General features: G+C 38.9%; 2 protein-coding genes across 2 annotated transcripts in view; one reads left to right on the top strand and one right to left on the bottom strand.

Annotated features, from left to right (window-relative positions):
- LOC116139834 (calcium-transporting ATPase 3, endoplasmic reticulum-type-like) overlaps nucleotides 1-5395 on the top strand; it is a 52462-nt gene extending 47067 nt beyond the window's left edge. Inside the window, 11 exon segments of the mRNA XM_031425482.1 lie at nucleotides 69-119; nucleotides 645-657; nucleotides 660-775; nucleotides 1239-1340; nucleotides 2507-2561; nucleotides 3203-3288; nucleotides 3468-3616; nucleotides 3686-3791; nucleotides 3893-3946; nucleotides 4602-4650; nucleotides 4921-5395. Coding sequence (XP_031281342.1) covers nucleotides 69-119; nucleotides 645-657; nucleotides 660-775; nucleotides 1239-1340; nucleotides 2507-2561; nucleotides 3203-3288; nucleotides 3468-3616; nucleotides 3686-3791; nucleotides 3893-3946; nucleotides 4602-4650; nucleotides 4921-4988 — 849 coding nt within the window. The 3' untranslated portion in view covers nucleotides 4989-5395.
- Nucleotides 5396-5972: 577 nt separating this feature from the next.
- LOC116139835 (serine carboxypeptidase-like 7) lies at nucleotides 5973-14362 on the bottom strand. The gene is made up of 14 exons (XM_031425483.1): nucleotides 14217-14362; nucleotides 13944-14089; nucleotides 13114-13190; nucleotides 12894-13016; nucleotides 11960-12062; nucleotides 11667-11704; nucleotides 11329-11430; nucleotides 7555-7641; nucleotides 7244-7408; nucleotides 6864-6935; nucleotides 6651-6775; nucleotides 6443-6556; nucleotides 6295-6340; nucleotides 5973-6199 (listed from the first exon to the last, which is right to left on the bottom strand). The coding sequence occupies exons 1-14, from the start codon at nucleotides 14360-14362 to the stop codon at nucleotides 6116-6118; spliced, it is 1428 nt and encodes a 475-aa protein (XP_031281343.1). The 3' UTR covers nucleotides 5973-6115.
- Nucleotides 14363-20964: the final 6602 nt, after the last annotated feature.

The raw sequence follows: 20964 nt of genomic DNA on the forward strand, positions 1-20964 counted from the left end.
AGCTGTATTATTCACATTAAATAGTCTGGTTTTCACTTTTCACTACATCTTTATCCTTTGAATTCCAGAGTGCTTCAGATATGGTTTTAGCTGATGACAACTTTGCTACAATTGTTGCGGTATGCTAGTCTCTCTCTCTCTCTCTCTATATATATATATGTGTGTGTGCGTGTGTGTGCTACAGTTGTTGCGGTGCGCTAGTTTCTCTCTCTCTCTCTCTCTCTCTCTCTCTCTCTCTCTCTCTCTCTCTCTATATATATATATATGTGTGTGCGTGTGTGTGCTACAGTTGTTGCGGTGCGCTAGTTTCTCTCTCTCTCTCTCTCTCTCTCTCTCTCTCTCTCTCTCTCTCTCTCTATATATATTATATATAATATAATGTGTGTGTGTGGTGTGTGTGTGTGTGTGTGCGCTACAATTGTTGCGGTATGCTAGTCTCTTCTCTCTCCTCTCTCTCTATATATGTGTGTGTGTTGAAACTTTTAAAGGCATCCAACTATTGTTAGCTTAACAAAATGCAAAATAAAGCTAGTGACCAATTGCCAGTCCTTAGTTTGCACTTTAAAAATATCAAGACATCCACACCTGAAAATTTTCATATATATATATCCATTCAACTTCTTGAACTGTTTTATCCTTGGCAGGCTGTTGCAGAAGGAGGGCTATATACAATAACACGAAGCAGTTCATCAGATACATGATTTCTTCTAATATTGGTGAATTAGTTTGTATTTTTGTTGCAGCGGTACTCGGAATACCTGATACTCTTGCCCCAGTGAGTTTAGTTAGTTTGAAGAGTTCGATTTTCAACTTGCTTGATCCTTCTTTTTTTTTTTTTTTTTTTTTTTTTTTTTTTTTTTTTTTGTTTTTATTTTTGGGTGGGGTGGAGGTGGCGGTGGGGGGAAATAGTGATTATTTGTCTTTAAGTGATTATAATATATAAACAAGGAAAATATGCATATTAAAATATTCCCCAAAACCTGAACCAGAACACAATCCAAATTGATTTCAAATGCTGAAAATAATATCTTCAGTATGTTTCCACAGCTGGCGGTGATGAATAATTTGATCTGGTATATGAGTAAAAGGATACTAATTTATCCTTCTCAAGAGCTATCGCTTAATTTTTAAATTTTTTTTCTGGCCTTAAAAATTGTAGTAGTACAGATTTCTTGACCTGATGATTTTTTTCTTTGTAATCACCAATAAATAATATTTTTTTTAAATACTATTTTCAGGTCCAGCTGCTATGGGTCAACTTGGTTACTGATGGTTTGCCTGCCACAGCTATTGGTTTTAATAAGCAAGACTCTGATGTCATGAAGGCCAAACCTCGTAAGGTATTGCTTTAATCTCTAGATTCGTGGTAAGGCTCAATTTATTTCACTAGTTTGAAACCTTTTCTTTTCCATTGTCCTTGACCTTTATGTGGTTTCTAAAATTCAAGGACAAGTGCAACTCTGAATATTTCATTTGAGTATGAAGTGTTTGTGGCTAACTTTTCAGTTCTTTTCTTTTGTTAATATATGAATATATAATCAAGCCATAACACTATATTTTTTATTCCTCTTATGGTAGTTTTCTTTATGAGTTGCCTTTCTGTTGGTGCTTGCAAATGGTGTACATGATTCTTAGCGCATCATTGATATAATGTTGTACACATCTTTTTGGCACCATGATAGGAACCCTCTCCCAAATTAATAAGAATTGGGTTGGGCAGTGGTTCTTTTATAGGCTTGGATAGAACTCTCCTTGGAAAACTGGCTTGCTAAGGGAGGGTGTCCAGGCCTTTATAAATCACATGCCCACTATTTTTCCCTCTCAATATGGGATTCTAATATTCCCCCACGCTTATAGACCTAACGTCCACGTTGGCCCATTTTGGACGGCTTCACTTTGGATGGCCTACTCTCCTAGGTCAACCCTTCCCAAGTAGCCCTTTCCCAGGTCTCCCCTTCTGGAACATGGGCTCGGCTTCGAGACCCAACGTCTACATTGGCCCACTCTAGACGGCTTCACTCTGGGTGGCCTACTCTCCTTGGTCGCCCCTTCCCATGTAGCTCTTTCCTAGGTCGCCCCATCTGGAACATGGGCTCGGGTGGGGTTTGGCTTTGATACCATTTGATAGGAATCCATTCCTAAATTAATAAGAATTGGGCTAGGTAGTGGGCCTTTGATAAAATTTGGGCTAGGCAATGGTCCTTTGATAAGAACTGGGTTGGGCAGTGGTCCTTTTGTGAGCTTGGGTAGAACTCTCCTTGAAAAACCGGCTTGCCAAGGGAGAGTGCCCCTTATAAACCACATGCTCATCCTTTTTCCCTCTCAATGTGGGATCCTAACACACCACAATTCATGTTTATGAAATTTTTGGTGTTGTGTGTGAAATTCAGTTGTATGCTCTATTTATTTTAAATATATATTAGATATTTTTCTTGCATGAACAAAAGGAAAACTCATTTTCTTATGTTATGTTATTTTAATTTTTTACTCAACTCGATGTCCACAGGTTAGCGAAGCAGTGGTTACCGGATGGTTGTTCTTTCGTTATTTGGTGATTGGAGGTATCTACAAATGCCATCACTTAGTATCTGGAACTCTTACTGAATTGTATGGGATGCTTTGTTTTGTAAACTAGAGGTTTTCCAATGACTCCCGAAATTGCAATATTGTTGCTAAAGACAGGTTTTTATCTTCGCTGGGAACAACATAATGGACTTTAGGTGGAGTCTTAGTAGTCTGTTGTATTATAATTTTAACCTTCGTATTATTTGATTTAGTCCGCTGGAGTGGTCTACCTTTTCCTGACTCCGTTCCCTTCTGGGTGAATATCTTATTCTGCATAAAACCAAAGAGACACAGCAACTGAAGGACTTTCTTTCTTGAATAAGTGGCTTTCTATATGAAACGGAGAGTATAGAAGAACATATCAGACACAAGATGAACTATGGCATAACCAAATAAGCTTTTCATCTAATTTTTCTTAGTATGTAGAATGTCAATATAGTCACACGATACATTTTGTATTAGTGGGTCCTATCTAAATAACATTCATAAGATTTTGACGTAACATGTTCTCTGAAATCATTTCTGACAAGCATTTGATATTATTCCAATTTGTTTTGCATTAATTGTTAGCTTAATATTGTACAATCATCACAATTCCAATATAGGTGTATCATGTATGGCAAATTATTTGATGCAGCTTATGTTGGACTTGCTACTGTTGCGGGGTTCGTATGGTGGTTTGTTTATTCTGATAGTGGTCCGAAGCTACCATACACAGAACTGGTATGGTTCTCTCTTTTTTTTTTTTTTTAATGAATGTTAAATTTTTTATCAGTGCATGATCAGGCTACTGATATTCTAAAATTGGCAATTACCAAATTTACTTTTATTTTTTTTGCATATGGGCTTATGCAAGCCCATAAATATTCCTTGTGGAACTCTAATCACATCATTCTATTCAGATGAATTTTGACTCTTGCTCAACAAGGGAAACAACTTACCTATGCAGTATCTTTGAGGATCGCCATCCCTCAACTGTGTCAATGACCGTGCTTGTTGTTGTTGAGATGTTTAATGCTCTGAATAACCTCAGTGAAAATCAGTCTCTGTTGTAAGTATCCTTCTTTAATAAGAGAAACTACTTTGACCCTACCCCTTTTTAACCATGCATGTATTTCAGGGTCATCCCTCCTTGGAGTAATTTATGGCTTGTTGCTTCAATTATTTTGACAATGCTTCTTCACATACTAATATTGTACGTGAGGCCACTATCCATTCTTTTCTCTGTAAGTTTTCTTTTTCTCTGGCTCAGCAGATGATCAAGTAATTATTAATTTTTCTCTCATTTCACGAAGAAACTGATTTTATTTAATATTTTGTACTCCAGGTAACACCATTATCTTGGGCTGAGTGGAGAGTTGTTTTATATCTTTCATTTCCTGTATGTATTTTCTTTAGCTCATTTTACTATTTAAGATATTTGTTTGTTAATGCTATAATTTGGATCCTGCTTTCATAATGTGATAAAAGATAAAATATGTTATAATTTGCTTCATAATGCTGGAAAACAGTTGCAATATTTTGTGAACATTCATCACTGTAGTGGCTTGGATTTCCTTCAATAATGTTGAAAACATTGGGAAGCTGAGATGAATGTTCACCCGGTTTAATTATTTGATATAAACTTTGGTTTGTGTTGGCTTGAGATGGAAACTATATATGCATAACCTTGGAGTTCAAGATTTGTCAGCTTAAGCTGAGGGTTTGCCAACCCTACTAGCTTTTCTTGAATTACATGTCCCTTTTTGTCAAACATTAGAGGTAGGTAATGAGACTGTATATTGGCCTGTTTGAGGACGAGGAAAAGAATTCAAATGATTGTGCCATAAACCCATTGTCAATGAGTGTTCTGTTGAACTCTGAATAGCAGGCCCAGCGTATACTTAAGATTTTGTTGTAAATAATTCTTTCAACATGCATGCATAACTCAATGCAGTAAATTTGCATTTATCTTCTAATTGATGTCTTTATTTTTCTTATACAATTTTGCTTCTAAATTGTAGAATTTTAATATTTATCTTGTCTTTTTGCTGTAGGTTATTATTATTGATGAGGTTCTAAAGTTATTCTCAAGAAAGTCCCATGGTACTTTTCTTGATATTTTATCTTACCTTACTATTTTTCCCTTGACTCAGTACATAAGTTATCCATTTACTTGAAATTTTCCCTTTAATATTATATCGTCTTTAAGACAAATGCATCAATAGGGTTTGCTCCCAAATTGCATTTTATACTTTTATCCAAGTTAATATCAATGCCAAGCAATATGCTTATCACCATCACAATGATAACAGATTTATGCTTGCTTCAGAGAAAAGAAATGGTTTAATATTCATATATATTTCTTTATTGCAGGCGTTAGATTCAGGTGGAGATTTAGGAGGCATGATATACTTCCGAAAAAGGAATTGCACGATAAGTAAAAAGAGTTCTTATATGGTCCAAAATTTATCCACACATCCAGTTACACAGTAGTAGACTATATTGTATCGTAGTTGAACGAATATAAAATCATTGTTGATCATTTATGTCTTCATTGCTAAGATGGAGATTTTTGGGGAGGCATCCTGTGGAAGTTTTGAGTATACAAACTTTGCTTTGACTTGTAAGCAATCTTATCTTACAAGGGCGTTCTACTTGGTGGCAACAAATGGGGGCTTTTGCATATCAATCATCTATTTATTGTATGCTCAGTTCATATGTTTATTTAAGGGATAAAAAATCTGTGTTCTGAAATTCTTGGTTTGTAATTTCAGAAGTGGTTTTATCATTGTATACTCCAAACCCCCGTTTTGTTCATAAAGAAGTAACTAATAGTAGTTAGAAAAAAGAAACGTATTGGTTATATTATATATATTGGTTTTAACACAGGAAGTTTCTTTTGAAGACCAAAACTAAGGGATCCAATAAATTTGTCTGCAATTATCTTTTACTACAGATAGGCTGCTTACTTCAGAATCTCTGAATCTTCTCCTTTATAAATCGTTAAATTCTTCTTTTTATCTTCTTGTACATGGTTGCTGTTACTGCTGCTAGTGTATTCAAATCAATTGACAGATTTGGACAAAGTGAGGACTCTTTCTTAACCAATGCTGTACGTAACTTTTTATCTTTAACTCTACGTCTAAGAGTTGTCTGGAAATGACAAACGGGGAAGTGATTTTATTGAGTCGTGAAAATTAAAATAGAATCTTCTGGATCTATTGAAATCTTGAAAAACCCTTTGGTTCCTTTCAAATGGAAATGTTCAATTTTGGGCACTTGTGTTAAATTTTTCTCAACTGGTGGTGGATCATTGATTACCATCAGATTAAGCTTAATTTTGATGTCAGATACATTAAGTCAAAAGCCCGGTGCATACACGTTAAAATCAAAATTTAGTCAATATTTTCTTGTTTAGTGGCAGAAATGTCCAATTTTATTATATTTTTATAAGGAGAATACCAGGTATAAATTTCTCCTAATATTTGTCATAAGATGCTGGAGCTGATAGCACAATGACATTGGAACAACTGGGTATTTTTGGTCTAAGATTTAAACTTGGAGGTGACTACAACGGATCATGGAGTATCCACCTCTTGAACATAGCATAGCATTCCGCAGGCCTGTATTCTGGAGCTGTGTGTCCCCCGCCCTGTAGATAATCCAAACAAGAAAATTATTATATTATTATTCTTCAATTGGTCTAGTTATAATAACAATAAAATAAAAAAATGGGAGTTTTCTTGCCTTCACAGTAGCAAATGTCATCTGGTTGGAGTAAGTTCTAGTATATCTGTCAATCAAACACCCCCGGTTTACCAATTTTTTTTTTTTTTTTGTCAAATAAACTCAATCTCAAGAGTCTATTATCGTTCAAAAAGGAAAAAAGACTAACCCTGCAACTTGGCTTTGGAGGATCCATGGCCTCCAGTCATCAACAATTGAGTAGTTAAGAGATCTAATCCATGCTTGTGTTCCAAAGAATGGTACAATCATGTCATGATCACCACTGTTGCAAAGTCAAAAACAAAAGTAACACGATTTTCTATTACATACCTCAAGCTTATAAGGAACTAAACTAACTGCAAGAAAGCAAGTGAAACCTGTAAATTAAAGAACGGTAGCCTTTAGCACTGGCACTGAGGTTTACGTGATACGAAAAACTGCTGCCAATTTCAGTTGTGTAAGGTAATCCATAATTGCATCGTATCCACCCCACTCCATTTTTCTGTACTAAATACAGCTCATGCTTCTTTATGTCACTGTTTTATTCAATGACTTTAATCTTTAGTAGTATACAACTATACATCTCATACCTTTGTAATTTTAAGTGCTTTCTGGACATCATTGTCATTAACCCAAATTGAAGACAGCAAATACCCATAACTCTGCAATAACAAAAGTTAACTCAAAATAAAAGCATATAGTAGATAGACAAGAACGAACCAAATTGAAAACCATAAAAAACAAATAATAATAATAATAATAATAATAATAATTTTGGAGTATTTCAGAGTATTAAGGTGCATTTCTTCACAAAATGTCAGGCCAAAGAAACAGTAAAGTTCTGCTATTTATTGCTACGAACTCTGCAGAAAAAAATTATTATGATTGCAACAAGTTTTCATTCTTGTATCTCCCAAAATATTGAATAAGCCAATTTGGAGGAGTAGAAAACGGGCATATTATTACATACGCGACAGCCAATGAAAGGAGGAGGAAACGGTTCAGGATCGAGGATCTCTTGATGAGGATGCTGATTGAGAGATCTTCTATAACCAATAAGAAACTCTTGTGGTTTTGGGGAGGCAAATCCACAAATGGGTTCCAAAATATGCGCTGTTTGAATTCCTGAAATGGCCTGAGTATGCCAATCGTAACCATGCATCATCAACTTCGTGTAATTAATAGACGAATAAAAATAAACAAGGTGCTATAACAACGATAACAGTTGATGTCTATATAATACCAATAATTGAAAAATTGAAGAAGTCAAGCCGTGCTTACCGTATAGTAAGCCTGAATATTGTTTAAACAATCTGCATTGCTGGGATCTATATTTGCATACTGTCCTCCACAAGTTCTTTTCAGTGACTGGAAAAAAAAGATTTACGGACTAATTAAACTACAAAAATACTTTTTTTTTTTTTGGCTGAGTAATGAAATTTAATTGGGGATATTGAAGAAGTGATGTGAGAGATTAAAATACATCATAGAGTTCATCAGAAATAAGCCCCATTCCATGAGCAAATGGGATCACTGTGTTCTGTTCAATAATTGGCTCTGTTAACGGGTTCCCTAGAATGTATCCCTGAAACCATTTCAGAACCACACTAGTCGATTAGTAACTAATTAAGCAGAAATTTCTTCAAAATTAGTCTCATTATATTTCCTTACAGACCCATAGTGGGGTTAAGTATTTCGACCATGTTCGAAGCATTCAGATACATAATTTATCTTGAATAATGCGAAAATGTACAAAAATAATTAACTGTTTCTGTCAACTATCATGTGGATTGATCCTAATAAAGGATAAAAATTACGGACCTGGAGATTTATCGGTGGCTGGATATCTTCCTCATTTTCTGCATGATTATAATTACATAAAAGAATGTTGCATATATTATTGAAGAAAATTAGCTAAGAAACACAATCAATAAAACGTTTTTAGGACCACTAAACTAACGCAACAATTAATGATTCACATGGTCGCCGCATGATTTTGTTCTCTTAAGAGGAAAACAAAAACGTCAATAGAAAGAACCAATCTGACAGTACTTACAAAATAGTTGTAATTGCGTGTGGAGTAGTACTACTGAAAGAATTATCGTTATTCATACCATTTGAGATCTTCTGAACAAGTGCTGGAACCGTTAAGCCGGAGTATGAATCCCCTCCAATGTAGAATGGGCTAGAGAGGAACTCAGGATGATCCACCAACCACTTCAGGATTTAATATGGAATCAGAAAATTATCAGCTTTTTCATACTACATACTTTCACTTGTTTAAGTAATAAACAAATATCTCGTGCGTTTGGGTTTTTATTCCTATCCATATTCTCTATTCTATTTTCAAAATATTTATTTGTTTAATTATTTAAGTAATATTATTATATATTTTTTAATTATTTTTAGATCTCTTAAATTTATTAATTTTATAAATATCTCCAGAAAAAAATTTAAAAATTAACAAAAATACCCCAATCCACTCATAGTTGTCAGATTTCGACAACCACCGAACCTGTCATAACGGCCTACAAACGACCGAAACTAGTTAGTAATTCGTTGATCTGGCCGTCAACGACGACCAAAGAAATGGTCGTCATCGATAGCCAAATCTAGCCTTTTGCGGCCGTTGACGGCCAGATCTGGACGTCGAGCCAGATGGATCTGGCCGAAAAAGGTCAGATGAACACACATCCGACCAGATTTGACCGGTCTGCGTCGTAACCCCAGATTCCCACCAGATTTTAGCGATGGTGGTCGGAATCGGGCACTGTGGGTGGGAGGGGGTGTTTTTGTTATTTTACAAAATTTTTATATATTGGGTGTTTAGTTAAATTAGCAAATCTAGGGAGTTTTTTTTTTGTTAATTTTTAAATTTTACCTCGTAATAGTCATCCTATTCAACTATCCGATACTATCTCCAAAATAATAAATCAAACCACCCCAGTATCTTGAAGCAAAAAGCTACTTAAAGAGCAGTGTCAATTAGGCTCTTGCTCCCCCCTTAAACTAGTTTATTGAACTTGATATATTGTATATATAAAATAGGAGTCTACCTGTCTAAGAAATTGGCAGAGTTGGTGAACTTGCTTGAAGTCACCTGTTAGAGACGCGAGTGAAGTTTTTGCATAGGAAAATCCAGTGCCAACAGGTGAATCCACAAATAATATATTGGCCACCTGAAACCAGTAACAACCTCCAAATAAGATAGCCGGAGAAACTGAGTCAGCTAATCTGTTTACAATCTGAGATATGAAAACTACTATATTATCCACCTTTGTCCATGAGTATGGATTTAAGACCAAAGTAGGCAAGCTCCCGTTGTACTCCACCACCTTGAAGTTTACAGGACCTGCAAAATTAAGGTTGAAATCAGAGTCAAAGAAATGAATATTTATTATCACTTTCGACCACTTAGCTAGCTACTACTCATAAATAAAATATTCTTCTCAACTCGACGGATCTATCATTTTGCTGAAAACGTACTCTTTTTAACTGTTTATATGAAAGGAGCCAAAAGTAATTATCATCATCATCATTGTTATTATTTGAAAATATAAAATCAAACATAGAAATAATTTAGTGAAGAGCAAACAAACGTATTCCCGCCAAGGTTTAGCGAGATCTTAAATTAATACCCTGGTAGTATTTATTTCAGATTCTCACTTTTAAAGCAATATAATTTCTTTTATTTTAACAAATTCTCGATTTTTCACTGTAGTATAGTGCACGTTAGCACTCTAAAGTGTGCCGATGCTTTCTTTGGCTAAGAAGGGCTCATGTTAGCAAAAAATGGCTCATGTTAGCATCATCCAAGTCGGTGGTTTTTAGTTTTTTTCGACTGATTCCGAAGTCCAAAATCACTTCTGAGGCCACTGTTGAACTCCTCACAACTTTCTTTATAAAACTCATATCTTCAATTGCCGACCTCATTCACCGTTTTCAACTACTTTAAACAGTCATTAGCGGTGTTAATTTAAGGGTAAAAATCTAAAATAAATATAACCAAGGACATCAACTTTGGATTTCGCTGGACCTTGTTGGGAATATGTTGACTACTCTTTAGTGAATGCTCCGCGTAACATGGCTTCTCTTACCAATTTCATAAGCAAAAGCTGTGAATCCAGAGCAACCAGGACCTCCTGTTAGCCAAAGCAAAAGGGGATCGTCCGTAGGATTTCTCTCCGACTTAACGAAGTAATAGAAGAGCTGTACCTCTTCTGACTCACCAACACCTACATACCTGACAATGTAACAGTAAAAAAAGAAACAAATTAAAAAGAGTACATAACATTCTGAATCCTTAAAAAATAATAATTATCAATTAATGCAAGACATTGATAGATTATAACATTAAAAACTACACAGTACCCAGTTTCAAGTTCAAAAGGAAGGGGCCCCTCGAATCCTGGAAGAAAGTTGATGAGTGATTGAGAGAGTACGAGGTTTGAAGAAGATTGTAAGAGAAGAAAGTAAAAAGAAAACGTTGTCGTTGCAATTAGTCTTGCCATTTCCATTATTTACGAAGAATTTTAGTAATGTTGAACATATATAGAGGCTGTTGGATAAGATGAATGGGTGATTGGGTGGTTCATGGTCGTGAAAGCGAGCGCAGTCTTATTCATTTAGAACAGGACAAAAGTGATTTTTCATAAGAATTGATTTGGTTTGTTTTCATGTCAATAAAGATTTCGTAAATATTCTATGGTGATGCGATGCGGCCTGAATCATATCGGTAAACATTTCACACGTGAGATATTCTATGCCAAAATTCCAAAATTATACATATTAGTATTTTAAAAAAAATAAATTGAGATGGGTCATGGGCTGGATCCGCCCCTGCTTGGTGGTAATACTGAGCTCCTTTTACCAGCAACACTATTGGAATTCCATGTTACTGTAATCATATTGGTATCGGAAATTTTATGTCGCCTTCTTGTACATTTCATCTATAACGTTCCCGGTCACGGAATTGGGGTTTATGTTACTTTTTTTTGGCTGAGTAATGAAATTTAATTGGGGATATTGAAGAAGTGATGTGAGAGATTAAAATACATCATAGAGTTCATCAGAAATAAGCCCCATTCCATGAGCAAATGGGATCACTGTGTTCTGTTCAATAATTGGCTCTGTTAACGGGTTCCCTAGAATGTATCCCTGAAACCATTTCAGAACCACACTAGTCGATTAGTAACTAATTAAGCAGAAATTTCTTCAAAATTAGTCTCATTATATTTCCTTACAGACCCATAGTGGGGTTAAGTATTTCGACCATGTTCGAAGCATTCAGATACATAATTTATCTTGAAAAATCCGAAAATGTACAAAATAATTAACTGTGTCTGTCAAACTATCATGTGGATTGATCCTAATAAAGGATAAAAATTACGGACCTGGAGATTTATCGGTGGCTGGATATCTTCCTCATTTTCTGCATGATTATAATTACATAAAAGAATGTTGCATATATTAATGAAGAAAATTAGCTAAGAAACACAATCAATAAAACGTTTTTAGGACCACTAAACAGACGCAACAATTAATGATTCACATGGTCGCCGCATGATTTTGTTCTCTTAAGAGGAAAGCAAAAATGTCAATAGAAAGAACCAATCTGACAATACTTACAAAATAGTTGTAATTGCGTGTGGAGTAGTACTACTAAAGGAATTATCGCTATTCATACCATTCGAAATCTGTTGAACAAGTGCTGGAACAGTTAAGCCGGAGTATGAATCCCCTCCAATGTAGAATGGGCTAGAGAGGAACTCAGGATGATCCACCAACCACTTCAGGATTTAATATGGAATCAGAAAATTATCAGCTTTTTCATACTACATATATTCACTTGTTTAAGTAATGAACAAATATCTGGTTTATTATTTCTATCTATATCCTCAATTATATTCTCAAAATATTTATCTTTTTAATTATTTAGGAAATATTATTATATATTTTTTAATTACTTTTAGACTCCTTGAGTTTATTAATTTTATAAATACAAAAAAAAAAAGTTTAAAAATTAACAAAAACACCCCCACCCACTCATAGTTGCCAGATTCCGACAACCACCATCGGTGGTAGCTGGAATCTGTCACAACGGCCTACAAACGATCGAAACTGGCTGGTAATTCATTGATCTGGCCGTCACCCGATAGCCAGATCTGGCCTTTTGTGGCCGTTGACGGTCAGATTTGGACGTCGAGCCAGATGGATCTGGCCGAAAAAGGCTATATCGACCCACGTCCAGCTAGATCCGACCGGTATACCTCGTAACCCCAGATTCTGACCAGATTATGGCGGTGGTGGTTAGAATCTGGCACTGTAGGTGGATAGGGGTATTTTTGTCATTTTACAAAATTTTTATATATTAGGGTGTTTAGTTAAATTAGCAAACCTAAGAGGTTTTTTTTGTTAAATTTTAAATTTTACTTTATAATAATCACTCTATTCAACTATCCGTTACTATCTCTAAAATTATATCCAAAATAATAAATCAAACACAGCCTAGAATCTTGAAGCAAAAAGCTACTTAAAGAGCAGTGTCAATTAGGCTCTTGCTCCCCCCTTAAACTAGTTTATTGAACTTGATATATTGTACATATAAAATAGGAGTCTACCTTTCTAAGAAATTGGCAGAGCTGGTGAACTTGCTTGAAGTCACCTGTTAGAGACGCGAGTGAAGTTTTTGCATAGGAAAATCCAGTGCCAACAGGTGAATCCACAAATAATATATTGGCCACCTGAAACCAGTAAAAAACCTCCAAATAAGATAGCCGGAGAAACTGAGTTAGCTAATCTGTTTACAATCTGAGATATGAAAACTACTATATTATCCACCTTTGTCCATGAGTATGGATTTAAGACCAAAGTAGGCAAGCTCCCGTTGTACTCCAACACCTTGAAGTTTACAGGACCTGCAAAATTAAGGTTGAAATCAGAGTCAAAGAAATGAATATTTATTACCACTTTCCACCACTTAGCTAGCTACTACTCATAAATAAAATATTCTTCTCAACTCAACGGAGCTATCATTTTGCTGAAAACGTACTCTTTTTAACTGGTTATATGAAAGGAGCCAAAAGTTATTATCATCATCATCATTGTTATTATTTGAAAATATAAAATCAAACATAGAAATAATTTAGTGAAGAGCAAACAACGTATTCCCACCGAGGTTTAGTGAGATCCTAAGTTAATACTGTGGTTGCATTTATTTCAGATTTTCACTCTTAAAGTAACGTCGTTTTTTTTTTTTTATTTTAACATGTTTTCAACTTTTCACTGTAGCACAATGTATGTTAGCAAGCTAAAGTGTGTCGACGTTTTCTTTGGCTAAAAATGGCTCATTTTAGCAAAATACAGCTCATGTTAGCAGCATCCAAGTCGGCGGTTTTTGGTTTTTTTTTTTTACTGATTCCGAAGTCCAAAATCACTTCTGAGGCCACTGTTGGATTCCCCACAATCTTCTCTACAAAACTCATATCTTCACTTATGGACCTCATTCACTGTTTTTTACTACTTTCAACAGTTATTAACAATGTTAGTTTAAAGATGAGAATCTAAAATAAATATAACTAAGGATATCAACTTTAGATTTCGCTGAACCTCGGGTGGAAATATGTCAATTACTCTTTAGTGAATGCTCCGCGTAACATGGCTTCTCTTACCAATTTCATAAGCAAAAGCTGTGAATCCAGAGCAACCAGGACCTCCTGTTAGCCAAAGCAAAAGGGGATCGTCCGTAGGATTTCTCTCCGACTTAACGAAGTAATAGAAGAGCTGTACCTCTTCTGACTCACCAACACCGACATACCTGACGATGTAACAGTAAAAAAATAAACAAATTAAAAAAGTACATAACATTCTGAATCCTTAAAAAATAATAATTATTAATTAATGCAAGACATTGATAGATTATAACATTAAAAACTACACAGTACCCAGTTTCAAGTTCAAAAGGAAGGGGCCCCTCGAATCCTGGAAGAAAGTTGATGAGTGATTGAGAGAGTGCGAGGTTTGAAGAAGATTGTAAGAGAAGAAAGTAAAAAGAAAACGTTGTCGTTGCAATTAGTCTTGCCATTTCCATTATTTACGAAGAATTTTAGTAATGTTGAACATATATAGAGGATGTTGGATAAGATGAATGGGTGATTGGGTGGTTCATGGTCGTGAAAGCGAGCGCAGTCTTATTCATTTAGAACAGGACAAAAGTGATTTTTCATAAGAATTGATTTGGTTTGTTTTCATGTCAATAAAGATTTCGTAAATATTCTATGGTGATGCGATGCGACCCGAATCATATCGGTAAACATTTCACACGTGAGATATTCTATGCCAAAATTCCAAAATTACATATTAGTATTTAAAAAAAAAAAATTGAGGTGGGTCATGGGCTGGATCCGCCCCTGCTTGGTGGTAATACTGAGCTACTTTTACCAGCAACACTATTGGAATTCCATGTTACTGTAATCATATTGGTATCGGAAATTTTATGTCGCCTTCTTATACATTTCATCTATAACGTTCCCGGTCACGGAATTGGGGTTTATGTTACTTAACCGGCAATGTTAGACTATTTTTTTTTTGAAGTTCGAGTGTCGACCATGATAAATTCAATGTTTTCTCTCTTTCAGTTGTCGACGGAACAGGCCTCAAGCGACTAGTGGTTTGCGGTCGAGTGCTTGTTGTAAGCTGCATTGGATGTGAGGAATTCCTCTTAAAACGAAAAAAAACAAAGTCCTAGTAAGTAATCAACGAAGATCTTACTATCATCATGACAGGATAGGATCTATCAGCTCTCTCACCATTTTCTTTTTAGATATTAAAAATGAAAAACAAAAAATGGGCCACCATTACAGGGGCTTGTGTTAGTGTGATGATTCACTTCACCAATAATGTATGCTTTTCGCTGGTAACGTTAATGGGTTTTATTTGAATCGTATTTTATATAATAATTATGAACAGCTTGGAATGATTATGCTGAACATTTTATATAATAATTTGAATCGTATTTTATATATAATATATGCTGAACATTTTCCCTGGGATGGGAAGGGAGTTGATCTTCTATAGAAATATTGTAGACGTAAAAATCTACCTGTACGGAAGGGGGGTCTGATCCCGTGAGGTTGATGCCACTAACGATCTGTTGCACCTGCACACGTAGAGAAACAAGCGCGTGAAGCGAACGGGAAACACAGGGGTGGTGTTTGCCGTAGGCACTCCGACGCTCAAGTCAGCAAGGCTGAAAGAGGCTAGTATAGTGAGAGCTAGGGAGTAGAGAGATTACCGGAAGTCTAGTCGGAGACTGTGACTACGACAATGATGGAAAGCTCTCAAGTAGGAGCTTCGGATGTGAAGGTGTAATGCAGTGTGTCCTTTGTGAGAGGGCTGGCCTCTGTTTATATAGTGACTGTTTGGCTTCCCAATCCTGGTGGGAATAGGAGTCCTCATGTGACTCTGATGCAAACCCTAGAAGAATTAGGGTCGTGGTCAGCTGTCTTACCAGTGTCCAGATAGGAAAGTGATCCTGATTAGGAAAGTAACTTCAAGTAGGAAAGTGTTTTGAGCAGGAAAATGACTTCGAGTAGGAGATTGATCAGGAATAGGAATATGATCAGTGGGTCGTGGGCTCGGAACTCGCCTATAGGCCCAGGAAGTGAACTGGAATTGGGAGGCCCGTGCCCAGATGATTTGGACAGGCCGTATCTCGTATCGAATGGGACTAATCTGGATTGGGTCTCTTTGGGATTTAGGCCTGGTCTTCTCTTCACAAATGGTCCGACTTTCCTATTTGGGCCGAAGACGATTTTTGGTCCTAACAGTTTGTCCCTCACTCTCTGAGTTAAGAGTTTCTTAAGTCAGAGAGTAGGTAGCGATCCAGGCGAGCTCGGTCTTTCTTCGTGGACGAACGATTGTCGGTGTGGATAAACTGATTATTGCAGGTAGACCCCTGGTCGGGTGTCATTCGGTATCCGTACATGATCCGGAGTAGGCCATCATTGCAAGGTGGTGTGCCAAATCGGTGTGAGGGGCCGAAGGGTATGAGAAGCAAATTCCGGAACTCACGGGATCGTTCGGTACGTCCAACCGATTGGAGAGGTTAGATCATTCTAAGGCCTGGATGCTCGGTCGGCATGTCGGGTCGAGTGAGGTAGGGAGTTTATTTATCTACAAATATTCGCTCGGTCGGTATGCGTGGACGATCGAGTGGATGAGATACACGAAGCTTGACCAAAGGTTATTCCTTCGTCCGCTACGGAAGGGTGAACGGGCGAGGCCTCTTTGTTCTGAACAGGGCTCGAAATGAGCCGTTCCAAGCTGATCAATCGGTCGGTAAGGCAGAGCGATTGAGTACGGCTCTCATACGGTATCGCGATCTTCTAGGTGCCTCGGATGCTTGCCACGTGTTCGGTGGGGATCGACTCCTTATTTTCGAGGTGAGAAAACGAAGAGTTGCTTTGACTATCAGCCAATCGCGAGATGCCACGTGTCTTTATCTGTCTGATTGCCCTTTAAAAATCGAAATAGTAGGTCGTTCGTCTCCCATTTGCAGTTTTTCTCTATTTTTCTGCAGAACCAAAGTTTTTTCTTCTGCGTTTTTAGTTTCTTTTTAATGACGGCAGTTTATCATGGCAGACTCTGGCTCCTTTCACGGTAAATATTTTATTCTCGTGATGTTTCTATGTTTCCTTGTGTCTATTTTGGTAGATTTTGTTGTGTTTTTAGAAAATAGTTTGAAGTTCGTGCCATTTTGACTGGGTTTGAGGTGTTTGGAGGTGTTCAAAATAGGTTTAGTAAAGTAGGCTTCGATTCTGATAGCTTTCCAGTGACTTTCTCTGGTTTTTTGGGTGTTTTCGGGGATTTAGGATGGAAAAAGGAGGAAGAAGAAGTCGGGTTACAGTGTTGCTTGACTCGGTCAGTCTGCCCGACCGAATAGGGCGATAGTTTGGGAAGTCATAGGTGGGTCGTCTGGTCCGTCCGAGTGGATAGGGCATGCGTAGTGGAAGGGCGGTCGGTTGTCTAGACCAAGCGGGTCGTTTTGAGTTGGTCAATGAGTAAGGTCGAGCAGACCCACAGGGTCGAGTGGGTCGGTCACTTAACGTTTTTAAGACTCAAGGACGAGGTTCAGTCGGTCGGTTAGGTAGGGCGAGCGACTGTCTGAGAGTTTCTGGACCTCTCGGTAGGGAGGGTTGACCGAGGTTTAGGAGTGATTTTCAAGGGAGTTAAACGGTGTTGAAGGGCGATCGATAGCTGGGTTGGTACTTAGGGCGAGTGGTTCTTTAACGGTTGAGGATTCCAAATTGAGAAACGAGTCAGTCGGTAGGGACGGACGATCGAGGCGATATGTCAGATACTGAATCGGCAAGTTCGAGTCAAATTGTGGTCGATGCCGGGGATGAGTATGAGCATGCCCCCACCACAGTGATGATGCCTGAGGGGATCGTTCCGACAGGCTTACCGACTGAAGTTAGTGTAGCTGCCCCAGGTACAAGTACTCTCGGCCCGAGTGATTCAGGTAGGCATGAGGGAAGTGGGGAAGACTCCGAAAGAGTTAGTAGTCCATCCTCCTCCGGAGGTGGCTCTAAGGAAGAGCCGAGCCAACAGGGCAGCGGGATTTTGACTAGAGATTATCCGCTCATGCTGAAAGATAGTGATGTGCAGTGCATCCGAACCTTGTATCACATTCCAAGTTCGGTTGCATCATCACTGGGAGGCAAAGGGCTGGATCAGTGTTTATGAGAAGTGGTTTCACGATGGGTTGAGGCGACCCGTCCCTTGCCTTATGTGGGAGGTACTGAACCACTTCATGATTGCCCCATCTCAGCTTATGCCGAATGCTTGGAGATTGCTGATGGCCTTGGAAGACCTCTATGTTCGAAACCAAGTGAGGTTTGGGCTGCACGAACGACTATATTCGTATTTCTTGAAGGAGAACGATAAAGAGAAGGGTCGTTATCTGTTGAACTTGAGGCACGATCGGTCTCACTTGGTGATCGACTTACGATCCAGTGATAAGAATTGGAAGGACCGATACTTCTACCTGAGGGGTCAGGCTGTTTTTTGGGAGAGAGGTCAGGGTGAGATCCCGATCGGCTGGCGAGCTACTAGTGAGAACTTAGTTGTTTCTTTCGTACTTTTGATTACTAAATCTTGATTATGCTTTTTGTTTGCAAAGCTTGAGTTCAATCGGGCTGGGCAGAGTGGAGATGGCTTGGACATAGCGACCCAGAGAGTGCTAGCCATCCCATTAGAGCAGAGGGATTGGCGAGTAGTGCTAGCAGAATCCAACCTGAGGACCAGCATTCTTTGGGCCGAAGTAGAGGCAATACAGAGAGGTACTCCCTTCCCCTTGCTGAAGCAGACTTGGGATGTGCTTCTGAGTCAATACTGCAACCATATCATTTTTGGTGAGTCCAGGCTGAACCCACTAACCGTTGGAGAGTTTGTACTTGTAGAGTCTCTGATGAAGAAGTTGACTGTCCCGAGCGCGAGCGAATCTATCGCCCGACGCCGCCGAGCCAACAGCCTGCAACTGGAGCCGGGTCGTCCCAGACCGGAGTTATGGATGAAGAGGCCGGGATGATTACCATCACGATTTCGGCTAATGCGTCGACTTACTCTGATGCGACTACCATGAGTAAGTTGGTCGATTCATTTTTGTTCTCGATGGACGAGGCGCGTCTTAACTAGATGGGTGCAGTTGCTGTGGCTGATTGGGGAGTAGCCCACGCTGTTCAGGTATTACAGTAGTATTTAATGATTTTGTTTCTGAATCTCGTTTTGATGGCAATGTTTTGTTGTGCAGGTACTCACTAGCAGTCTTCACTTGAGGAAGTCTATCGTGGCGTAGGAGAAATGAATACAGGATGTATCCAAGGCCAACGCCAGCCTGCGCCAGAAGGAGGTGGCGGCCCGGAAGGTCGAGCAAGAGTTTCAGCAGCGTCTGAGGGATAGCGAGCGTGAGTTGGAGCAGTTAAGGCGTGAATTGGCCGAGAAGACCGCAGAGATTGAGTCTCTGAGGGAGCAGTGTATTTCTATTGTTGACGACGCTATCATCAAGGCCCGCGGTGAACTCATGCTTGAGTTCAAGAAGGGGAAGACTTTTCACTGGGATCCGGACGAAGACATCCAGCTCATGCAGGAGTTGCTGGAAGAGGGAGTCGGTCATCCAGGTTTGCAGGACGAGGAACAGATGCCTGACCTTGCTAGTCAGCCGGGGCCGTCAGATGTTGGGGATGCAAGCGACCGGGCTACTAGAATGGGTGCTGGCGGTACAGACATTATGTCTGAGTCAGGGATGGAGGAGGTGACTCGTACTGAGGACAGTTAGTCTAGCTTTTTCCTTGTATTTTAGGGCCTGCGATGCCCTTTTTCATTGGCATGTGCCGTTCTTTTGTATTTTGAACTAAGCCGTTTGGGGCTATCTATATTGTATTCAGTTGTTCTAGCTTTCGATGCTTTCTTCATGGATGACTGAGTTGTTCATTGTTTCTTTACTTGTAGATGCACCAAGTTGTGTTTGTTGTTTTTAGTGTGGCCCGGCGGCCAAGGCATGTAAGCCTTGTGTTGGGCTAGTTTGGTGCTTTACGTATTGCTGGTGTAAGAACCATTCATTCGATCTTAGCTGACCGAGTATGAAGTGTCTTGGGTTGGGTGAAGTCAACCCGAAGGTGCGAGTTCTTGGGTCGGTCGGGTCCGACTCGAAGGTGCGAGTTGAGGTCGGGTTGAGCCGATTTGATGGCCTTTTCGTGGATCGGGCAGGGCCGATCCGAAGGTGTGATAACATGGATCGAGTAGGGTCAATCTGAGGGGGAGATTCCGTGGATTGAGCAGGTTCAATCGAAGGTGTAATTCCGTGGATCGAGCGGGGTCGATCCGAATGTGCGATTCCGTAGATCGAACGGGATCGACTCGAAGGTATTCTTGTGAATCAAATGGGGTCGATTCAAAGGTGTTGAGGTGAGCTGGGTCGATTCGAAGGTGTATTCGTAAACCAAACGGGGTCGATTCAAAGGTGTTTTCGTGACCTGAGCTTGGTCGATTCGAAGGTGCGAAATCGTGGATCGGACAGGGCCGATTTGAAAGTGTTGAACCGAGCTGGGTTGATTCGAAGGTATATTCGTGAACCGAACGAGGTTGATTCGAAGGTGTATTTGTGAACCGAACGGGGTCAATTCGAAGGTGTTTTCGTGACCCGAGCTTGGTTTATTCGACAATGCGAAATCATGGATCGGACAGGGCCGATTTGAAGGTGTTGAACCAAGATGGATCGATTCGAAGGTGTATTCGTGAACCGAATGGGGTCGATTCGAAGGTATTTTCGTGACCCGAGCTTGGTCAATTCGAAGGTGTGAAGTCGTGGATCGGACAGGGCCGATTTGAAAGTGTAAACAATCGATCGACCGAGGTCAATTCGGAGATGCAATTTCGTGGATCGGGCATGGCCGATCTGAAGGTGTTTAACAATAAATGATCGACCATAGTCGATTTGGAGATGAAAGATTTCTGAATAATACTTCATTAATATTTGGCCATGAGGCCGACTGTCTAAGAGGAGGTAGATAGGCCCACTCATCCCTTTTAAAATAAAAACAAGGAAAACAGAAAAAAGATAAGTTTACCTAGAGGTAGTATCGTTTGAGGTGAACGGCATTCCAACTGTTACTGATGTCTTTGCCCTCGGGG

This window comes from Pistacia vera, unplaced genomic scaffold (genome assembly GCF_008641045.1).
Source record: "Pistacia vera cultivar Batoury unplaced genomic scaffold, PisVer_v2 Contig36, whole genome shotgun sequence".
Classification (NCBI taxonomy): Eukaryota; Viridiplantae; Streptophyta; class Magnoliopsida; order Sapindales; family Anacardiaceae; genus Pistacia; species Pistacia vera.

Excerpts from the sequence above, each read along its gene's own strand:
- LOC116139835 (XM_031425483.1), bottom strand. The coding sequence starts at position 14,362 with ATGGAAATGGCAAGACTAATTGCAACGACAACGTTTTCTTTTTACTTT. Across the intron at positions 6,936-7,243 it reads CTCCTTTCATTGGCTGTCGC|AGTTATGGGTATTTGCTGTC; the intron begins GTATGTAATAAT and ends TTGTTATTGCAG. Across the intron at positions 6,557-6,650 it reads TACCGTTCTTTAATTTACAG|TGGTGATCATGACATGATTG; the intron begins GTTTCACTTGCT and ends ACTTTGCAACAG.